The following is a 22628-nucleotide window of genomic DNA, read 5'->3' as shown; positions in this document are numbered from 1 at the left end:
GTGTAAAACGGGATAGGCTAGAGTCCGATTGGTTGCAACGCACATGGAGATGCACCTAGGTGGTGATTGGCGGTGACTTGGGAGTTGGAATGACTTTCCTTGTATTGAAATGTGGTGGATCAAGTCTAATTTGTTAATTCACTCTAAGAATGATGGGAAACAAAAATAAAAGTATTAATGTCCATATAAAAATGGAGAAAAATAATTAAAAATGAAATTAAGTTTGAAACATGGTTTAGACATTATTAATCGCTTGTAAGTTGATTAATGCCCTTAACTCCGGTTACAAGCTTAACAAAAGGCAAGATAAGGGGCTTATGGCACATCTTGAGCTTGAGGGAAGAACATAATGGTATGGCATATGGGGGTTACAATTGGAAGATTTAAAGAAAAGATGGGTTTCTTTGAGTCAATTCGTCCAATGCTAGAATTAGGTTACGACGGTTCAGGTGTGCTGTGTTTGATGAGATTCTTTTTAGAAAATAGTGTAAACAGCATAGGCAAGAGTCTGATTAGCTGTAATGCACTTGGACGTGCACCTACAGGACAACTGGCGATGACTTTGGCATTAGAATGACTTTCCTTGTATTGAAAGATGGTGAATCAAGTCTAATCTTCTAAGTCACTCTGAGAATGATGGGAAACAACAATAACAGTATTTATATCCATATAAAAATGGTGACAAAGAATTAAAAAGGAAATTAAGCTTGAAACATGGTTTAGACATGAGTAATCGCTTGTAAGTTGATTAATGCCCTTAAGTCCGGTTACTAGTTTCATCAAGGTGAGATACCGCACATCTAAGGCTACAATTGGAACAACGATATAAAAGATAGGTTTCTTCGTGTTAGTTCATCCCATGCTAGAACTGAGCTAGACAGTTAAGTTGAGATGCATTTGATGACATTTCCCACGAGAAATTGGTGTAAAACGGGATAGGCTAGAGTCCGATTGGTTGCAATGCACATGGAGATGCACCTAGGTGGTGATTGGCGGTGACTTGGGAGTTGGAATGACTTTCCTTGTATTGAAATGTGGTGGATCAAGTCTAATTTGCTAATTCACTCTAAGAATGATGGGAAACAAAAATAAAAGTATTAATTTCCATATAAAAATGGAGAAAAATAATTAAAAATGAAATTAAGTTTGAAATATGGTTTAGACATTATTAATCGCTTGTAAGTTGATCAATGCCCTTAACTCCGGTTACAAGCTTAACAAAAGGCAAGATAAGGGGCTTATGGCACATCTTGAGCTTGAGGGAAGAACATAATGGTATGGCATATGGGGTTACAATTGGAAGATTTAAAGAAAAGATGGGTTTCTTTAAGTCAATTCGTCCAATGCTATAATTAAGTTACGACGGTTAAGGTGTGCTGTGTTTGATGAGATTCTCTTTAGAAAATAGAGTAAACAGCATAAGCAAGAGTCTGATTAGCTGCAATGCACTTGGACGTGCACCTACAGGACAACTGGCGATGACTTTGGCATTAGAATGACTTTCCTTGTATTGAAAGATGGTGAATCAAGTGTAATCTTCTAAGTCACTCTGAGAATGATGGGAAACAACAATAACAGTATTAATATCCATATAAAAATGGTGACAAAGAATTAAAAAGGAAATTAAGCTTGAAATATGGTTTAGACATGAGTAATCGCTTGTAAGTTGATTAATGCCCTTAAGTCTGGTTACTAGTTTCATCAAGGCGAGATACCGCACATCTAAGGCTACAATTGGAAGAACGATATAAAAGACAGGTTTCTTCGTGTCAGTTCATCCCATGCTAGAACTGAGCTAGACGGTTAAGTTGAGATGCATTTGATGAGATTTCCCATGAGAAATTGGTGTAAAACGGGATAGGCTAGAGTCCGATTGGTTGCAACGCACATGGAGATGCACCTAGGTGGTGATTGGCGGTGACTTGGGAGTTGGAATGACTTTCCTTGTATTGAAATGTGGTGGATCAAGTCTAATTTGTTAATTCACTCTAAGAATGATGGGAAACAAAAATAAAAGTATTAATGTCCATATAAAAATGGAGAAAAATAATTAAAAATGAAATTAAGTTTGAAACATGGTTTAGACATTATTAATCGCTTGTAAGTTGATTAATGCCCTTAACTCCGGTTACAAGCTTAACAAAAGGCAAGATAAGGGGCTTATGGCACATCTTGAGCTTGAGGGAAGAACATAATGGTATGGCATATGGGGGTTACAATTGGAAGATTTAAAGAAAAGATGGGTTTCTTTGAGTCAATTCGTCCAATGCTAGAATTAGGTTACGACGGTTCAGGTGTGCTGTGTTTGATGAGATTCTTTTTAGAAAATAGTGTAAACAGCATAGGCAAGAGTCTGATTAGCTGTAATGCACTTGGACGTGCACCTACAGGACAACTGGCGATGACTTTGGCATTAGAATGACTTTCCTTGTATTGAAAGATGGTGAATCAAGTCTAATCTTCTAAGTCACTCTGAGAATGATGGGAAACAACAATAACAGTATTTATATCCATATAAAAATGGTGACAAAGAATTAAAAAGGAAATTAAGCTTGAAACATGGTTTAGACATGAGTAATCGCTTGTAAGTTGATTAATGCCCTTAAGTCCGGTTACTAGTTTCATCAAGGTGAGATACCGCACATCTAAGGCTACAATTGGAACAACGATATAAAAGATAGGTTTCTTCGTGTTAGTTCATCCCATGCTAGAACTGAGCTAGACAGTTAAGTTGAGATGCATTTGATGACATTTCCCACGAGAAATTGGTGTAAAACGGGATAGGCTAGAGTCCGATTGGTTGCAACGCACATGGAGATGCACCTAGGTGGTGATTGGCGGTGACTTGGGAGTTGGAATGACTTTCCTTGTATTGAAATGTGGTGGATCAAGTCTAATTTGCTAATTCACTCTAAGAATGATGGGAAACAAAAATAAAAGTATTAATTTCCATATAAAAATGGAGAAAAATAATTAAAAATGAAATTAAGTTTGAAATATGGTTTAGACATTATTAATCGCTTGTAAGTTGATCAATGCCCTTAACTCCGGTTACAAGCTTAACAAAAGGCAAGATAAGGGGCTTATGGCACATCTTGAGCTTGAGGGAAGAACATAATGGTATGGCATATGGGGTTACAATTGGAAGATTTAAAGAAAAGATGGGTTTCTTTAAGTCAATTCGTCCAATGCTATAATTAAGTTACGACGGTTAAGGTGTGCTGTGTTTGATGAGATTCTCTTTAGAAAATAGAGTAAACAGCATAAGCAAGAGTCTGATTAGCTGCAATGCACTTGGACGTGCACCTACAGGACAACTGGCGATGACTTTGGCATTAGAATGACTTTCCTTGTATTGAAAGATGGTGAATCAAGTGTAATCTTCTAAGTCACTCTGAGAATGATGGGAAACAACAATAACAGTATTAATATCCATATAAAAATGGTGACAAAGAATTAAAAAGGAAATTAAGCTTGAAATATGGTTTAGACATGAGTAATCGCTTGTAAGTTGATTAATGCCCTTAAGTTCGGTTTCTAGTTTCATCAAGGCGAGATACCGCACATCTAAGGCTACAATTGGAAGAACGATATAAAAGACAGGTTTCTTCGTGTCAGTTCATCCCATGTTAGAACTGAGCTAGACGGTTTAGGTGAGATGCATTTGATGAGATTTTCCATGAGAAATTGGTGTAAACGGCATAGGCTAGGGCCCGATTCGTTGCAACGCACATGGAGATGCACCTAGGTGGTGATTGGCAGTGACTTGGGAGTTGGAATGACTTTGCTTGTTTTGAAATGTGGTGTATCAAGTCTAATCTTCTAGTCCACTCTAAGAATGATGGGAACCAACGATAAAAGTATTAGTGTCCATATAATAATGGTGAGAAAGAATTAAAAAGGAAATTAATCTTGAAACATGGTTTAGAGATGAGTAATCACTTGTAAGATGATTAATTGACCTTAACTCCGGTTACAAGCTTGAGCAAGGCAGGATAAGGTGTGTACGGCACGTCTTGGGCTTGAGGGAAACCAATGGCATGGCATCTGTGGGTTACAATTGGAAGATTAAAGGAAAAGATGGGTTTGTCTGAGTCAATTCGTCCAATGCTACAACTGAGTTTCGATGGTTAAGGGGGGGATACATTTGCTGAGATTTCCCTTGAGAAAATGGTGTAAACAGCAAAGGGTAGAGTCTGATTAGTTGCAATGCACATGGAGGTGCACGTAGGTGGCGATTGGCGGTGAATTGGGCGTTGGAATGGCTTTCCTTGTTTTGAAAGGTGGTGAATCAAGTCTAATCTTCTAATTCACTCTGAGAATGATGGGAAACAACAAGAAAAGTAGTAATGTCCACATAAAAATTGTGACAAAGAATTAAAAAGGAAATTAGGCTTGAAACATGGTTTAGACATGAGTAATCGGTTGTAAGTTGATTAATGCCCTTAACACCGATTACAAGTTTCACCAAGGCTAGATAAGGCACATCTAGGGCTACAATTTGAAGAACGATAGAAAAGAGGTTTCTTTGATAACAGTATATTGACTCCTCCCCTCTTGCGAAAGGTGGGTTTCTCTCTCTACTGTTCACTTGAACGTAGAGGTCTCCCTCTTGAACTTAGGTTGAAGAGGTTAGTTCAGTTTCTTTCTTCCTGACTGTTAGTTCTCTTAGTATCGTGTATGGCGGACGAGTTGTCTAGTCTTTACGAGGGCCTATGCCTCACAGAGGAGGAGAAACAAGAAATTTCCATACCATCAGAGGAAGTTCAAGTTTCCTTTGAAAAAAGCAAGAAGTGCTTGGCTGCCCACGTTATCGTAGGAAAAGAAGTCAATAGGGGAGCCTTTCAGGCTACTATGATCAAGGCTTGGAAAGTGGAGGGTCAGACCTCCTTTAAGAATCTTGGTTCCAACAGGTTTTTAATTGAGTTTCAAAACTCTAAGGACAAAGAAAGGATAATGGCGGCTAGGCCCTGGTCGTTTGACAGATCCTTGGTCTGTCTCTTTAACTGTGAAGGCTGCTTGGCTCCTAAGGACATAGCTTTCAACGAAGAACCCTTTTGGCTGCAACTACATGACTTGCCTTTCGCTGGCATGAACAAAACCATGGGAGAAAAGCTAGGTGCTGCTGCAGGCACTGTGCTATCGGTGGATGTAGATGCCAATGGAATGGCCTGGGGCAGTTTCCTCAGGGTTAAAGTACTGGTTAATATACTGAAACCTCTCACGCATGGTAGGTTTATCACTATGGGAGAGAAACGCTTTTGGATACCCTTCAAATACGAAAGACTCCCCATGTTCTGTTTCCACTGTGGTGCCATCAAACACTCGGGATTCTCCTGCCCAGCATCACCCTTGAGAAGCAAGCCGCTTGAAGAAACAGCACCTCAGTACGGTTCTTGGCTTAGAGCTAACACACAGCTGAGAAATTTCCCAACATTCAGTAAGAAGGAGGGTGTCTTCGAAAATTCAAGTAGTTGGCGCCAAAACAAACCTGGGGACAGTAGGGTTGAAGAAGGTGGGATGGGACAGAATACCTCTGGGACTAACAATGTAGATGACGAGCAAGCTGACATTGGAAGTTCTGACAACTATCAGCTGAGGGGACCTTTACTCGGAAAAGGAAAAATGAGCAGCTCTAAGGATCACAATGGACAAGCTCTTCAGGTAAGTTCTGATAGCCTCGAACCCCCTTTCTGACTCATGTACTATCAACGGATCCTCTGACCTCTAAAGGGATCCTGTCCAACCTTAGTCCTTCTATGGCCCCTACTGATAGCAGAAACTCTAGTCCTCACCGAGACACGGTCCAGGTTAGTTCGCCTTCCCATAACTCCCCATTGAAACAACCCATTACTGGTACTACTAAAGGGCCTACTTGGAAGAGGAGGGCAAGAGGTCTGGGCCCTCATATCTCTGGCCCAACAGACTCTTTTATGAGTGATCCTTACGTCTCAAAACAAAAGAAAAGGCTTGGTGAAGAACATATAGAGCCTATCATGACCAGAAGAAGAACCAAGCAAGCTAAGTTGGCAGTGGCTGGGGCCCAGCCCTGCCAGTCCCCATGAAACACTTAGCCTGGAACTACCGAGGGCTTGGGAACCCTCGGACAGTTCGTGAACTTCATCTAATGGTGAAGGAAAAGAGCCCGGAAGTAGTATTCCTATGTGAAACCAAGTGTGGAAGGAGAAGGATTGAGTATACTCGGGATAAGCTGCATTTTGACCACTGCTTCTCAGTGGACAGTACTGGAAGAAGTGGAGGTTTGGCCTTCATGTGGAAGGATGGAATCGATGTTGTGTTGGATACTTACTCTACTCACCATATCTCAATTACCATAACCTTGGATAACTGTAACAAAAAGTGCACTCTAACAGGCTTCTATGGACAGCCAGTGACCTCTAAAAGAAATGGTAGCTGGGACTTGCTTAGACTTATTCAGTCCAAGATTCATTACCCATGGCTTTGCATGGGTGACTTTAATGAAATCCTGCTTCAGGATGAACAATTTGGTGCTACGATACGTCCTTTCAAGCAGATGGAGGAATTTAGATTGGCTTTGGTGGATACTGGACTTATGGATATTGGTTTCATAGGATCAAAGTTCACCTGGTGCAATAAAAGGGCAGGATCTGATTTCACTAAGTGTCGACTGGACAGGGCCTTGGTTAATGATGCATGGCTAAACCTCTTTGAAGTAAACCAGGTTTATGTCCTACCAGGACTTTGCTCAGACCATAATCCGTTGTTTATCCAAAGCTTGAACCCAGCTCACTTGTTAGGCCCCAAACAGAAGCCTTTTAGATACGAGGCTGCTTGGGGGACAAGAGAGGGTTGCACTGAAGTCATAAAAGCTGCATGGAAACTGTGTTATCCTCGAAGGTCTAAGCTAGAATCTACTCGAGAAGGCCTAAAAACTTGTAGGGACAAACTGAGGGTATGGAGCAAAGAAGCTTACAGAAACCAGAGGAAGCTACTCAAACAACAGATTGAAAAGATTAAAGCCCTACAATTAGCTAATACTGGTCAGCTAAATAGTCAAATTAGCTCACTACAGAAAGAAGTGGATGGTTACCTGGAAGAAGAAGACCTGAAATGGAGACAAAGAGCCAAGCAGAGGTGGCTTCAGGAGGGAGACATGAATACCAGCTTCTTTCACAAGAGTGCCTCTCAAAGGAAAAAAGTGAATACTGTCAAGCAAGTTAAAAGTGAGGATGGAACTCTAGCCTCTAATATAGAGGAGATAGCCAAAACCTTCCAGGACTTCTACCATAATCTATTCTCATCATCTAACCCGAGAGGTATAGAGGCTGCTCTCTCCTCTCTGCCACCCTCAGTCACAATTGAGATGAATTGCTCCCTGACTAGGCCTTATTCTGCTCAGGAAGTGGAAGTAGCTATCAAAGGCATGAACCCCCTCGGATCACCTGGCCCAGATGGCTTCTCAGCAGTTTTTTATCACCAACACTGGACCAGCATTGGAAAGGAAGTTACAGCAGCAGTTCTTGAAGCACTTAACACCAGAAAGGGTTTTAATGAGATCAACCAAACTTTCATTTCTCTGATTCTGAAGAAGAAGTGTCCTCAGATGGTAACAGATTTCAGACCAATTAGTCTCTGCAACGTTTTCTATAAAATCATTTCTAAAGTGATAGCCAATCGACTCAAACTCATACTGCCTAAGCTCATCTCCCCCACTCAGAGTGCATTTGTCCCTGGCAGGCTGATTTCAGACAATGTGATTGTTGCCTATGAGCTATTGCACTCTATGCAAAACAGATTGAAAGGAAAGCATAATGGCTACATGGCTTTAAAGCTTGATATGAGCAAAACCTATGATCGAGTCGAGTGGGAGTTTCTGCATAAAGTGATGCTTAAAATGGGGTTTGATAGCATATGGGTGGACTTGGTAATGCAGTGTGTTACCACTGTTAGCTATTCCCTTCTAGTCAATGGTGCTCCCCAAGCTTTCTTCTCCCCTTCTAGAGGAATCAAACAGGGGGATCCCCTATCCCCCTACTTGTTCATTATTTGCTCTGAATTCCTTAGTCATAGCCTCAACCAAGCTGAAATGCAAAGTCTAATATCAGGGATCCCAGCTGCTCGAGGGGCTATCCATGTAAACCATCTCTTTTTTGCAGATGACAACTTAGTCTTTTGCAAATCCAATCCAACAGAATGGAGTATAGTGCAACAAGTCCTAAGCAGCTATGAACAAGCATCGGGACAGAGACTTAATCTTGATAAATCATCTATCCTCTTCAGCAGTAACACCAAGGTAGAAACCCAACGTGCCATCTTGCAGCTTGCAGGGATTAAAGCTTCAGGCACCTTTGAGAAATATCTGGGCCTGCCATCTTATGTGGGAAGAAGTAAAGTCAAAGCTTTCAACTCAGTACTGGACAGAATCAAAGCAAAAATGGCCAATTGGAAAATCAATGTACTGTCTCAGGCTGGGAAAGAAACTTTATTAAAAGCAGTCTTGCAGTCCATCCCTTCCTATAGTATGGGTATTTTCAAATTCCCAAAAACCATCCTTATGAAGGTTAACCAGCTTTAACAATCCTTCTGGTGGGGTAGAAAGGGTAATAGATCCAAAACTCACTGGTTGAACTGGCAAACACTGGGGAAATCCAAACAATGTGGAGGTCTAGGATTCAGGGATTTTGAATTCTTCAACTTAGCACTCCTAGCTAAACAGGGTTGGAGGGTGATCCAAAGTCCCTTATCCGTTGCTGCTCAGGTCCTCAAAGCTAAATATTTTCCTAACTCAGATTTCCTATCAGCAAAGTGTAGACCCAGTGACTCCTATCTATGGAAAAGCTTCATTTCTGCTAGACCAGTTCTTGAAGAAGGTCTTTTTTGGAAAGTTGGAGATGGTAGCAAGATTAAAGTTTGGAAGGACAAATGGATTCCATTTCCCTCGTCCTATCAGGTGCAGTCACCAGTCAACATCCTGAGAGCAGAAGATGTGGTCTCTGAACTTATTAGCCCCGACTCTATGCAGTGGGATCTTCCTCTTATTAATGCAATCTTCTCGAAGTCTGAGGCAGCTCTCATTAGCAAAATCCCCATTAGTCCTTGCAGAAGCAGTGACCTGTTGACCTGGAGATGCTCAGCCAATGGTAAATTTACTGTGAGGAGTGCCTATCACCTACAAGGCTCAATTAGAGAGAATAGAATGGGACAATCCTCAGACCAAACCTCACTTTCAAGCTTTTGGAACAGGCTGTGGGGAATCAAGGCATCTCAAGCTACAAGAAACTTTCTCTGGAGAGCAGCAACCGAGTCCCTTGCCACAAACCTCAACTTGTTTACAAGGAAAATGATTGAGTCCCCCCTCTGCCCAATATGTTCCCTCGAGCCTGAGTCAATCTCCCATGCAATATGGTCCTGTAGTGCAGCTCAAGATGTGTGGTCGATGAGGTCTAAAAGAATTCAAAAACTGAGTATTCATGCAGGTCCAGTCAAGGAAATACTAGGGCCTATCCTAGCCCAGTTTCTTCCATTGGAGATCAGTGAAGTGGCTACTACAGCAAAAGCTATCTGGCAGAGAAGAAATGCTTGGCTATTTGAACAGCAGTTCCACTCCCCTTCCCAGGTCTCTAAGCAGATTGATCACCAGATGTACTCTATAAGGACATGGTTGGAGGCTGAACCTAAACAGTCAAAGACCTCCAGTCGACTCAGCAGCAAGTGGAGTGCACCTCCACCAAATGTGTTCAAGGTCAATTGGGATGCAGCCATTGATAGAGTTAACTCAAAGCTGGGTATTGGAGTGGCTGTTAGGGACTCAGAGGGCTTGTTTGTGGCGACCCTTTGCTCCTCCATGGATCTGGTCCCTGATCCACTCTTGGGTGAGGCAGTAGCAGCCCGGAGAGCTACCTCCTTTTGTATTGAACTGGGACTGACTGACTTCATCCTTGAAGGGGATTCCCAAGCAGTGGTTCAAGCAGTCCAACATAGTGAAGACAGTTGGAGCTCTAGTGGAGTTGTCATCCGAGATGTCAAGCTCATGCTCACCAGGTCTAGCCGCTGGTCAATCCAGTTTATCCCTAGGGAAGCCAATGTTTTAGCTCATCACTTGGCTAAGTATGGCCTGTCTTGCTCAAAAGAATGTATTCTTATTGAGGATTATCCTCCTTGTATTCAGCATTTGCTCTAATGAATGAATACCTTCCTTTCAAAAAAAAAAAAAAAAGAAAAGAGGTTTCTTCGTGTCAGTTCATCCCATGTTAGAACTGAGCTTGACGGTTAAGGTGGGATGCATTTGATAAGATTTCCCTTGAGAAATTGGTGTAAACGGCATAGGCTAGGGTCTGAATAGTTGCAGCGCACATGGAGATGCACCTAGGTGGTGATTGGCAGTGACTTGGGAGTTTGAATGACTTTCCTTGTATTTAAATGTGGTGGATCAAGTCTAATTTTCTAATTTACTCAATGAATGATGGGACACAAAAATAAAAGTATTAATGTCCATATAAAAATGGAGAAAAAGAATTAAAAATGAAATTAAGTTTGAAAAATGGTTCAGACATGATTAATCACTTGTAAGTTGATTAATGCCCTTAACTCTGGTTACAAGCTTAACAAAGGCAAGATAAGGGGCTTATGGTCTTGAGCTTGAGGGAACATAATGGTATGGCATATGGGGGTTACAATTGGAAGATTGAAAGAAAAGATGGGTTTCTTTGAGTCAATTCGTCTAATGCTAGAATTAAGTTACGGCAGTTAAGGTGTGATGTATTTGATGAGATTTCTCTTTAGAAAATAGTGTAAATAGCATAGGCAAGAGTCCGATTAGCTGCAATGCACATGGAGGTGCACCTACAGGACAACTGGCGATGACTTTGGCATTAGAATGACATTCCTTGTATTGAAAGGTGGTGAATCAAGTCTAATCTTCTAATTCACTCTGAGAATGATGGGGAACAACAAACAAAGTATTAATGTCCATATAAAGATGGTGACAAAGAATTAAAATGAAAATTAAGCTTGAAACATGGTTTAGACATGAGTAATCGCATGTAAGTTGATTAATGTCCTTAACACCGGTTACAAGTTTTACCAAGGCTCGATAAGGCACATGTAGGGCTACAATTGGAAGAACGATAGAAAAGACAGGTTTCTTCATGTCAGTTCGTCCCATGCTGGAACTGAGCTAGACGGTTAAGGTGTGATGCATTTGATGAGAGATTTCCCTTGAGAAATTGGTGGAAACGGCATAGGTAGGGTTCGATTAGTTGCAACGCACATGGAGATGCACCTAGGTGGTGATTGGCAGTGACTCGAGAGTTGGAATGACTTTCCTTGTTTTGAAATGTGGTGGATCAAGTCTAATCTTCTATTCCACTCTAAGAATGATGGAAAACAACACGAAAAGTATTAATGTCCATATAAAAATGGTGAGAAAGAATTAAAAAGGAAATTAATCTTGAAACATGGTTTAGAGATGACTAATCATATGAACCCGCGGGAAGAGAATCCCTTGAACTCACAATCAATTTGAAAACTTACCCAAGAATGCCAAACTCAAGTCTATGGATGGAGAATTTAGACCCGTTGAGAACTCGTTTCAAGAACCTAGATTATATCAAAATCTAGACCCGTTGAAATCCCGTCTCAAGAACCCAAATTACGAGGAGGAACGCCACAAAGGTTGTGATTTACTTTTGATAAGTTCAAGAGGTCAATTAAGAACAAAAGGAGAAAACTCACTCACAATTAAAATTCGAAATAAAATAATGTCTGCCTTGAAATGCCTAGTTACATCCTTTAAATACCCTCTCCAAAAGGTGATAAAACCCTAGACTAAAATTTGAGACCCTTTCTCTAAAAAATGCCCTTAGTGAACAGTAGCCACAGTACTGTAGCGTGAACAGTGTCATGCTATAGTACTTCTAAACCCTAGTTCAAATAAGTAAGACATATGTGGGTTAAGCATCCTCAAGACCACTTATTCAAAACTAATAATAAAAATCCTTTAAACAAATTGAAAACCTTAATATCTAAAGGCCAGATTTCTAAGTCTAGTCTTCCACAGCTTGGATCAAGTGGATCAAAGCTGGTTCTTCTTCTTTCATGCCCATCTTGAGTGTTGGGCTCTTGCTAGCTTCTTCCCAAGTGGTTTGTACTAATCCTTGCATTGCTTCCTCGATCTGCTTGGCTCTTGATCTTGTAATTGGTCCATCTGGAACTTGCAAAGGATCGTTAAGAGTAGGCCTGCCTTGGTTCCCATCAACTAATCACTTGTAAGTTGATTAATTGACCTTAACTCTGGTTACAAGCTTAACCAAGGCAAGATGAGGTGAGTACAGGACGTCTTGGGCTTGAGGGAAACCAATGACACGCTTTCGCCCTTTATTGGCTTGGGAAGCAACCCTTTCATTCTTTTGCGCAATTTGAAGCCGTACCCTCTCATGGAGTGACTTCACCAACTCCGCCTTCTTTTGTCCATCCAAGTTACTCCTGCCATCAACCGGTAAAGGCATCAAATCTAAAGGGGTAAGCGGATTGAATCTATAAACAATTTCGAAAGGAGAATATGAAGTAGTAGTATGCATGGTCCTATTATATGCAAACTCTATGAATGGCAAACAATCCTCCCAAGTTTTTAAATTCTTATGAACAACAATGCGTAAAAGCTGAGTTAAGGTCCTATTAACTACTTCAGTCTACGGATGACAAGTAGTGGAAAATAAGAGCTTGGTACCCAATTTCCCCCACAACACCTTCCAAAAGTAGCTAAGGAATTTAACATCCCTATCAGAAACAATACTCCTGGGAACACCATGGAGTCGCACTATCTCCCTGAAAAACAAGTCAGCTATGTTTGTGGCATCATCTGTTTTATGGCATGGAATGAAATGTGCCATCTTACTAAATCTATCCACAACCACAAAAATAAAATCTCTACCCCTTTTTGTCCTAGGTAGCCCCAAAACAAAGTCCATAGATATGTCGACCCATGGTTCACTAGGAACGGGTAAGGGTGTATACAACCCATGTGGCAACACTTTAGATTTGGCCTTCCTACATGTAAAGCATCTGCCACAAATGCGAGTGACATCTCTCTTCATCTTAGGCCAAAAGAAATGTTCATGCAAAATATCCAAAGTCTTTTTGACACCAAAGTGTCCCATTAATCCCCCACCATGTGCCTCACACACTAGTAATTCACGCATAGAACAACTTGGCACATAAAGTTTGTTTTCTTTAAACAAGTAACCCTCATGCTTGTAAAACTTACCAAATGCCGCCTTATCACATGCCATGTGCACATTAGAGAAGTCAACGTCATCGACATATAGGTCTTTCACACAATCAAACCCAAGCATCTTAGCACTCATAGAAGTAAGAAGTACATACCTTCGAGATAAAGCATCAGCAACAATGTTCTCCTTACCTTGCTTGTAACAGATGACATATGGAAATGTCTCAATGTATTCCATCCAACGAGCATGCCTTTTATTCAACTTACCTTGACCCTTGAGATGCTTCAATGATTCATGATCGGTGTGAATCACAAATTTCCTAGGCCATAAGTAGTGCTGCCAAGTCTCCAATACACGAACAAGAGCATAAAGCTCTTTGTCATAAGTAGGGTACTTGAGTGAGGCCCCACTTAACTTTTCACTGAAGAAGGCTATGGGCCGCCTATCCTGCATCAAAACAGCTCCAATCCCTATGCCTGAGGCATCACATTCAATCTCAAAAGCTTTGTTAAAATCACGTAATGCTAGCACAGGTGCAGAGCACAACCTTTCTTTAATGGTGGCAAAAGCATTCTCTTGAGTAGCCCCCCAATGAAACCCAACATTCTTTTTAATGACTTCAGTGAGTGGTGCAGCAATGGTGCTAAAGTCTTTAATAAAACGCCGATAAAAGCTAGCTAAGCCATGAAAGCTTCTTACCTCAGTGATACTCTTTGGTGTTGGCCACTCCTTGATGGCCTTGACTTTCTCTTCATCCACCTCAATACCCTTTTTACTAACAACATATCCAAGAAAAACAACTCTTTCCATGCAAAAGGTACATTTCTTGAAATTAGAATATAACTTTTCACATCTCAACACATTAAACACACATCTCAAATGCTCAATATGCTCATTTAAGTCCTTGCTGTACACTAGGATATCATCAAAATACACAACCACAAACTTGCCAATGAATGCACGTAGGACATGGTTCATCAATCTCATGAAAGTACTGGGCACATTTGTAAGTCCAAATGGCATAACCAACTATTCATAAAGGCCATACTTGGTCTTAAAAGCAGTTTTCTATTCATCACCCTCTTTCATTCTAATTTGATGGTACCCACTTTTAAGATCAATTTTACTAAAAATACAAGAGCCATGCAATTCATCAAGCATATCATCTAATCTAGGAATGGGATGCCGATACTTTACCATAATATTGTTGACCACCCTGCAATCAACACACATTCTCCACGTCCCATCCTTCTTTGGCACTAATAGCACTGGTACTGCACATGGGCTCATGCTCACGTACCCCTTGCTCATCAATTCCTCGACTTGCCTCTGAAGCTCCTTTGTCTCCTCTGGATTACTCCTATAGGCTGGTTGGTTTGGAATAGCAGTTCTAGGTACAAAATAAATCTGATGCTCAATGCCTCTAATGGGTGGCAACTCATTAGACATCTCCTCTGGGAATACATCATCAAAATCCTGCAACAAGGAAATAGCCAAACTAGGAAGAGACTGGTGAGTGTCATCAAGAGTAAGATAAGACTCTTTATAGACAAGAAAAATCATAGGGCGATTTGCGAAGAAAGCCCTCTTAACCTCACTCTCTCTAGCATAGAAACTCACTTTTGTCTTTCCTTTCCTCTCTACAGACTCTCTTTCTTTTTTCTCTCGTGGCTCTACTCTTTTTTCTCTACTCTCAGCCACATCTCTACTTTCTTTTTCACTCTTTTTGTTGTGCTCATTTTCACTATCACTCTTTCTTTTCTGCTCAATCTCTTTTTCACTCATTCTTTTTTGATCACTCTCATTTTCACTCTTTCTTTTCTGAGCAACCTCACTTTTCAGTTTCAGTTGGTCTTCATAGACTTGGCTTGGAGTTAAAGGAGCAAGCTTGATTGTTTTGCCCTCCTTTACAAAGCTATATATGTTTTTGAACCCATCACGTGTGACCCTCCTATCATACTGCCACGGCCTCCCTAACAAAATATGGACAACATGCATAGGCACAACATCACAAAGCACCTCATCCTGATACATCCCAATTGAAAAAGGAACTAACACTTGTCTATCCACCATAACTTCCCTACAATCATTCAACCACTGCAATTTGTATGGTCTAGAGTGTTTTAAGGTTGGTAAATTCAATTTCTCAACCAAAGTGGTGCTAGCCACATTAGTACAACTCCCTCCATCAATGATCATACTACATACTTTGCTGTTGAAGGGGCATCTAGTATGGAAAATGTTCTCTCTCTGTTGCTCGGCATCATCCACCTTAATGTGTGTGTTGAGAGCACGCCTAGCAACAAGAGACTCACTCATAGCGTATATCACTCTTTTGTCATCACTAGCATCAACCAACTTGGGCACTCCATCACGATCATCCTCACTCTCAGTCATCACCTCCCCATTGTCACGCATAATCTTCACTCGCCTATTTGGACATCGAGAAGCAATGTGCCCTGAACCCAAACACTTAAAACATTTAATATCTCTATTCCTTGAAGGTTGAGATTCTACCTTGGCTTTGCTGCTAGGTCCCTCATCTTTGCCCTTAGGTGGTTCGATCTTTCTCTTTGCTTCAATAGGATCATTTCTATCCCACTTTGATTTCCAAGTAGTGCTAGAAACCGAAGTGTACCTTGCTATCCCTTTTCTCTTTAAATTGCCTCTCCACCTTCATAGCCATGTGCACCATGTCCTCTATCTCCACATAATGTTACAATTCAACCACATTGGCTATATCTCTATTCAAACCACTCAAAAATCTAGCCATGGTGGCCTCCCGGTCCTCCTCTACATTAGCTCAAATCATAGCCACCTCCATCTCCTTATGGTAATCCTCCACACTCCTAAACCCCTGTGTAAGATTTTGGAGCTTTTGATAAAGGTCCCTATGGTAGTGACTAGGTAAAAATCTCTACCTTATGAGAGCTTTCAACTCTCCCCATGTCTCTATAGGCCTCTCACGATTCCTCCTCCTAGTGGTCACTAATTGATCCTACCAAATAATACCAAATCTATTTTTTTCTCCCACTCTAGATAAACCTCTGGGTTAGTTCTACCTTGGAAAGATGGTATTGTCATTTTGATGCTCCCCAAGTCTCTATCGACACCATCCCGACCCCTTAGGTTCCCCTCAAATCCTCTTTCACGCCTAACTCCTCTATGTCTACCCAACCCAATTTCAGATGTTAGGTCTTCCTCATCCTCATCATCTCCTTCATTCTCATATGCATTTTCAACCCTAGGCTCACGTTGCCTTTGATTTCTCCGACCTTGCAAATTTCTAATCTCTGCTTGTTGTTGATTTATCCTATCCTCCATTTGTCCCAATAGCATGTTCATCCGCTCAAACTGTTGTTGCATGGCTTGCAACACAAATGAGTTATCTGCTATCCCCTTGGGTGATGAGCCATTGCGGTGAGACATTGTAATGTGCAGAAAAAGAAAGGACCTCACACGCTCCCTTACGTGTTTACACTCAAATGATGGCACTCCACTCGTGTTTCACTCGGAATTGGCTTTTTTTTTCCAATAATAATCTCACACTCTCTTGCCTTTTACCTCGAGTTTTCCTACTCAAGTTCTTTCAGAACTAATTGAAATCAATCAAGACAAAGCAACCTTGTTTAATTCCAACTAGCAATTAGATCCAAGAAATAAGAACAAGAGAAACACAGAAGGAAAGAAACGACATGAGAATCACAGAAATTATACGAATGAAAGAGTGACTGTAACACAAGATACCAAATATAATGAAGGATGCACAACCCCTATGATGAAAGGCTCAAGAAAATTTTTTTGGATTTTTCTACACTTTTTTTTTGGACGATTTTTTTTTTCTTTTCCTTTCTTTTCTTTTCTTTTCTTTTCTTTTCTTTTCTTTTCCTTTCTTTTCTTTTCTTTTCTTTTCCTTTCCTTTCCTTTCTTTTCTTTCCTTTTCTTTTCTTTTCTCAACAATTCAGCCACAAACAGAAATATTCAATTGGGATAATCAAACTATTGAATTCAAACACATAAAAATTGATAAGGAAATATATGGGAATCAATGAAACCATAGAAATTTCAACCCTAAATAGTGCAAATTTTTGCAGCCCTAGGAAAAATGAATTTCTACACTTTTGTTTTGAACCGTAGAACAATGAAGCTCTAGAATTAGAGATACAATAAACAAAATATATAATTAGACCAGAATAGAAACCTTGCTCTGAATACCAAATGATATGAACCAGTGGGAAGAGAATCCTTTGAACCCTGATTGAGCTGAAATATTGCATATTTTAGCTATTTAAAACCAATGTATTTTAAATTCATCATGACATTATTATTGGTTTTAAATGGAAAAATGGTTAATAAGAATAAATGCAACTTGTGATTTAAATTGATTAATAGCATGAGTTTATGCTTAATTTAATAACTTGAGATTTAATTGGATAATGTTTATTCATATGCATATTTTATCTTATTTAGAAAGCTTGGTATGAGATAAATTTTGTATGTGATCCATATTTTACACTTTTTGAATAGATTGGAAGTCATTAACGCATGCATGACTCAAAACAATGAATTTTGGCTTCTAGGTCCTATACACATGGCATGGAAAGATATATTGAATTGTTGACCACCTCTAGATTGAAGAGTGTCATATGCATTTCACCCACCACCTCTTCCATTCACACTCCCACTTACTCCACTCAAATAAATCCACCGATTCCCTTCCAATGGCCCATAAAAAAAAGCACCTCTTTTGGAAAGAAATTGTCTTCCAAGTGGCTACATATCACATGGATTTAATCCATTCACATGGCAAGCTGGATCCCACAGAAGAAAAGGAAGGAAGTGCTCCGATTGTGATGTGCATGGTGATCCAAGTGAAGAGGAAGTTGGTGCATATGAATTGGCTGAAACATGTGCAAGGTTGGAAGCTGAGAAATCGGCACGATTAAAGGGAAGTTGTTGGCTGAAACATGATCCCATTAAAGTGAAGAGAACCGGTGCATTTGAGCTACATAAACATGTGAAAAGCTAGAAAGTGGTCCGGTTATTAAATGAAGAAAAATATGGTCTATTTGAGCTGCTGTCCACCAAAATTATATATTGAAGAAGTAGGTTGCTTTCCACCGAAATTATATATTGAAGAAGTAGGCTGCTGTCCACCGAATTGTCTCCACCAAATTTGACATTGCAAAAAGTCATCAAAGGCTGTTGCCTTTCCACCGAATTGGACAAGAGCTGTTGGAGAAGAAAGATAGCTGGAAAATAAATTGATTAATTCGGTTTCAGCACATGGAGGGACACAGTGGAAGCATGGCATCATGGTTGTACGTATTGCTTTGAATTTTAAAAGAACAAAGCATCACATGGAAAGCATGAAAAAGAAAGACACATGCAAGCTTGGTAAATGTTTACGGCAATGAGAAGAGAATAGAGAAAACATGTGCAGTCGGTGGGTGAGTGTTGTGCTGAAACTGAAAAATAAAAAAAGGAAAGAAAGCAAATTCGGTGCATGTGAGTGATGTGCTGGAATTAATTGAGAGAAGTCGGTGGGTACTTAATGTGTTGTGCTGAAACTGAAAAATTAAAAAAGAAAGAAAGCAAATTTGGTGCATGTGAGTGTTGTGCTGGAATTAATTGAGAAAAAGGAGTGAAGAGCAAAGTCGATGCATGATTAGAGGAAAGAGAGCCATGCTTGACTTGTATAAAGCAAGAGTCGGCTGGAATTATTCTTAAAGTGAAGTGTGAATGCAAAAGTGAAGTGTGAATGCAAGATTGAAGTGTGAATGCAAAAGTGAAGTTTGAATGCAAGATTGAAGTGTGAATGCAAAAGTGAAGTGTGAATGCAAGATTGAAGTGTGAATGTGAGAGGCAACTAGTGGAGTTGTTCGGCTATAAAAGGGGTGCAATCCGAAGGAAAGAGAGGGGGGAGAACTTACAAGAACAACTTTGTGCTTTGTTATGTTCTTTAAATAATTGAGTCTTTCTTGTGTTCGGAGTTTTTGTTTTTCCTTTTGGCTTCAATGCTTTGTTGTTTTAGAATTTTAATTAAGTGTACTAAGAATTGTTCTAGAATTTTATTTCATTAAGTGTAATACCTTAATTTCTATTAAGTGTGCTAGTTTGTTTCATTACTAGTTTGTTTCATGCAACAAAAGAATTATTTTAGAAGTTTTAATTAAATATGCTAGTTGGTTTTATGCAACAAAAGAATTATTTTAAAAGTTTTAATTAAATATGCTAGTTGGTTCCATACAACAAAAGAATTGTTCTAGGAGTTCTCATTAAGTTTGTTACCTTAATTTATTGCAAGAAAGGTTTGGTTTTAAGCTTTTGTTTTTGTTTTTTGATTTTTCTGAAACATCATACGTGGAGAGTAGAGGAATTGTTCTAGAGTTTTCATTAAAGGTTTGGAGATTAATTTTCAAGAGTGATACATGAGAAGTTGTTTCTTTTTGCTTTATATTTCAATTGAATGGTGAAGGGGAGTTTTCGTCTAGACTTTTCGTTTTCTATTTTATTTAACTTCAGTTTAAAGTTTATGGAATACTTTTGAGATTTTTTTTTTTGGCTTAGAAGTTTGGGTAATTTATTTGCTGTTTACTTATTTCATGTTATTTATTTTTCTCACTTATTTAAGCTTTCATTTAATAGTGATTACAATTGTTATGTGTTAATTTGAGAATTTGTGATTTAAATACAAAGATGAATTCTAGAATCTTGGTTTTAGGCATTTTCAATTTTCAGTTCATGTTTTGTCAATTACTTTGTAATTTAATTTAATTCTTAATTTAGTTTTATTAATTTCTGAATTTAATCTATTAGTCATTTACATTCCAATCCGACCATAAAAATCTAAAAACATGAATCTAGTCCATGACTAGTAATCTCTTCCATCCATTGCACATATCATCCTCTTGTTACTCTTTGTGAAGTTTTTTTTACATTTTTCAACGAGTTTAATTTTAAATAAATTTCCCTGAGGAGACGATCTAGGAATTTATTCCTAATTATTACACGACATGCTCCTGCACTTGGGATAGCATTAGTGCTACTCATTTTTGAGTGAGTCAAGTTTTTGGCGCCATTGCCGAGGAAAAGTTGTTTAACTTAAATTTAAACTTGTTATTTTATTTTATTTTTCTCTACCATATTATCTCCGGTTACTCATCTCATTTGCATCAACCACTCATCTCGACCATATTAGATTGATGTTTCATGTCATGGGTAAGAGACACTTCAAATAGGTTGCTTAGAGTCACATCGAGTGTTGAGAGTAGTATACACAGCTTGGAGGTAGATAGCTCGTCTGTCTTTTCTTTGAGTGAGCCAGGTGACGAAATTGAAATTGAATCAGAAAATATGGCTGCACCTGCACCACGCACTCTTAAGGACTATTTGCAACCCACTCGTACCACTACACCTTCATACATTGTTTTACCTAAAAATGCACCTAATTTCTCTATTAAGCATGGCATGATGTCAGTGATACCTCAGTTCCACGGGATGGATTCTGAGAGTCCTTACCAGCACTTGACAGATTTTGAGTTGGCTTGTGCTACTTTTATCACCAGGGCTGTTACTGATGAATTCATTAGACTTCGTTTGTTTCCTTTCTCTTTAAAGGATAAAGTGAAGATTTGGTTTAACTCTTTGAGACCTAATTCTATTTCTAGTTGGTCTGATATGCAGCGTGAATTCTTACAAAAAAAATTTCCTTTTCAGAGAACTCAGTTTTTGCAAGAGCAAATCAGTCAGTTCAATCAGAGACCTGATGAGACCTTTCAGGCTAGTTGGGAAAAATTTAAGGATTTGATGAACATCTGTCCACATCATGGTTTTGAATCTTGGAGGTTGGTGAGCTATTTTTACACTAGTCTCACTCCAGAATGCAAACAGTTTGTTCAGACAATGTGCAATGGGGAGTTCTTTAGCAAAGAACCTGATGAAGCACTATCATTTTTTGACTACCTTGCTGAGAGCGCACAACAGTGGAACACTGGTACTGATCGAGTTCCATTAACAGCACAACCACTGAGGGCTATTTCTAGAGGGGGTAGATATGAGCTTAAGGGAGACACTGATGTTCAAGCTCGAATAACTGCATTGGCTAGAAGACTGGAGGTCATGGAAATGGAAAAAGTGAAGGCTGTGAAAGTAGTAGAGGCATGCTCTATATGTACTGATTCAACCCATAAGACCCAAGACTTCCCGATAATGCCAGTATTTCAAGAAAGTGGGTCTGAGCCGATGCAATCAGCTAACTGGGTCAATAGAGCACAGAATCAGCCCTTCTCCAACACATATAATCCGGGGTGGAGGAATCACCCAAATTTCTCATGGAGAAATGATCAGCCTGGTTGGTCCCCACCACCTCTGCAGCAGCCATTTAATCAGGGTGCTCCTCAGCACCAGTATCCACCATATCAGAATCCTCAAAGTTATCCTCATGTAGCTCCTCCAGGATTCCAGCCTCAAGTAGCTGTACAAAGTTCTTAGCCTTCATCATCTGCAAAGAATACTCTAGATGACAGTATGGCACAGATGGCCAATACACTTCAGCAATTCATGCAGATTTAGGCCACCACAAATAATCAGAACACTCAGGCCATAAATGAGTTACGTGGCACTATTAATAAGATGAGCCCAACCTTGAGCACCCTAGAGAAAGGGAAATTTCCAGCACAGCCTCAGCCTAATCCTCAAGTATACAGACAATAACAACATCAAGTGCATAATGTCTCAGGAGACGTTATTGAGAAAGCGAAAGCTGTTCTTACTTTGAGAAGTGGGAAGGAAGTTCCCCGACCTGAGATGACCATAGACACAGAAGTAGTTGCTCCTACGCCTGAAGATGCAGCAGAGACGGATGAAGTTGAAAAAGAACAAGAGGTAGTAAGACTAGAACTGAAGAAGCCTATGAGTGCAAATGCTGAAACTAGTAAGGGATACCAACCTGTGGTTCCCTATCTTCAGAGATTGGCAGCTGGCCAAAAGAACAAGTATCACACAGAGATTCAAGAGATTTTCAAGCAAGTGAAGATCAATATTCCACTCTTGGATGCCAAACAACAAGTGCCTTCATACGCAAAAATTTTGAAGGACTTGTGCACAGTGAAGAGGAAGCTGAATGTGAAGAAGAAAGCTTTCCTAACGGAGTAAGTTAGTGCATTGATATTGAGCGAAACTCCTCAGAAGTTTGGAGATCCCGGCTCTCCCAACATTTCCATTATGATTGGTGAATCACGCATTGGGAGAGCTTTACTTGATTTGGGGAGTAGTGTGAACTTGCTACCGTTCTCAGTATATGAGCAGTTAGGATTGGGTGAGCTGAAAAAGACCTCCATCATGCTACAGCTGGCTGACAGATCAGTTAAGGTACCGAGGGGTATTGTAGAGGATGTGTTGGTCCAGGTGGACAAA

General features: G+C 39.9%; 1 protein-coding gene across 1 annotated transcript; it reads left to right on the top strand.

The window, feature by feature from the left end:
- Positions 1-4680: 4680 nt before the first annotated feature.
- LOC122312646 lies at positions 4681-6065 on the top strand. Its single transcript, XM_043127306.1, has 2 exons — positions 4681-5664; positions 5811-6065. Exons 1-2 carry the CDS (start codon positions 4681-4683, stop codon positions 6063-6065), a joined length of 1239 nt encoding a protein of 412 aa, XP_042983240.1.
- The last annotated feature ends 16563 nt before the right edge of the window (positions 6066-22628 follow it).

The sequence above is a fragment of the Carya illinoinensis genome, chromosome 6 (assembly GCF_018687715.1).
Source record: "Carya illinoinensis cultivar Pawnee chromosome 6, C.illinoinensisPawnee_v1, whole genome shotgun sequence".
NCBI lineage: Eukaryota > Viridiplantae > Streptophyta > Magnoliopsida > Fagales > Juglandaceae > Carya > Carya illinoinensis.
The sequence above is the reverse complement of the archived record's forward strand: the minus strand, read 5'-3'. Positions and strand labels throughout refer to the sequence as shown.

Coding starts and splice junctions, on each gene's coding strand:
- LOC122312646 (XM_043127306.1), top strand. CDS start 4,681: ATGGCGGACGAGTTGTCTAGTCTTTACGAGGGCCTATGCCTCACAGAG. Junction 5,665..5,810: donor ACAATGGACAAGCTCTTCAG/GTAAGTTCTGAT, acceptor GACACGGTCCAG/GTTAGTTCGCCTTCCCATAA.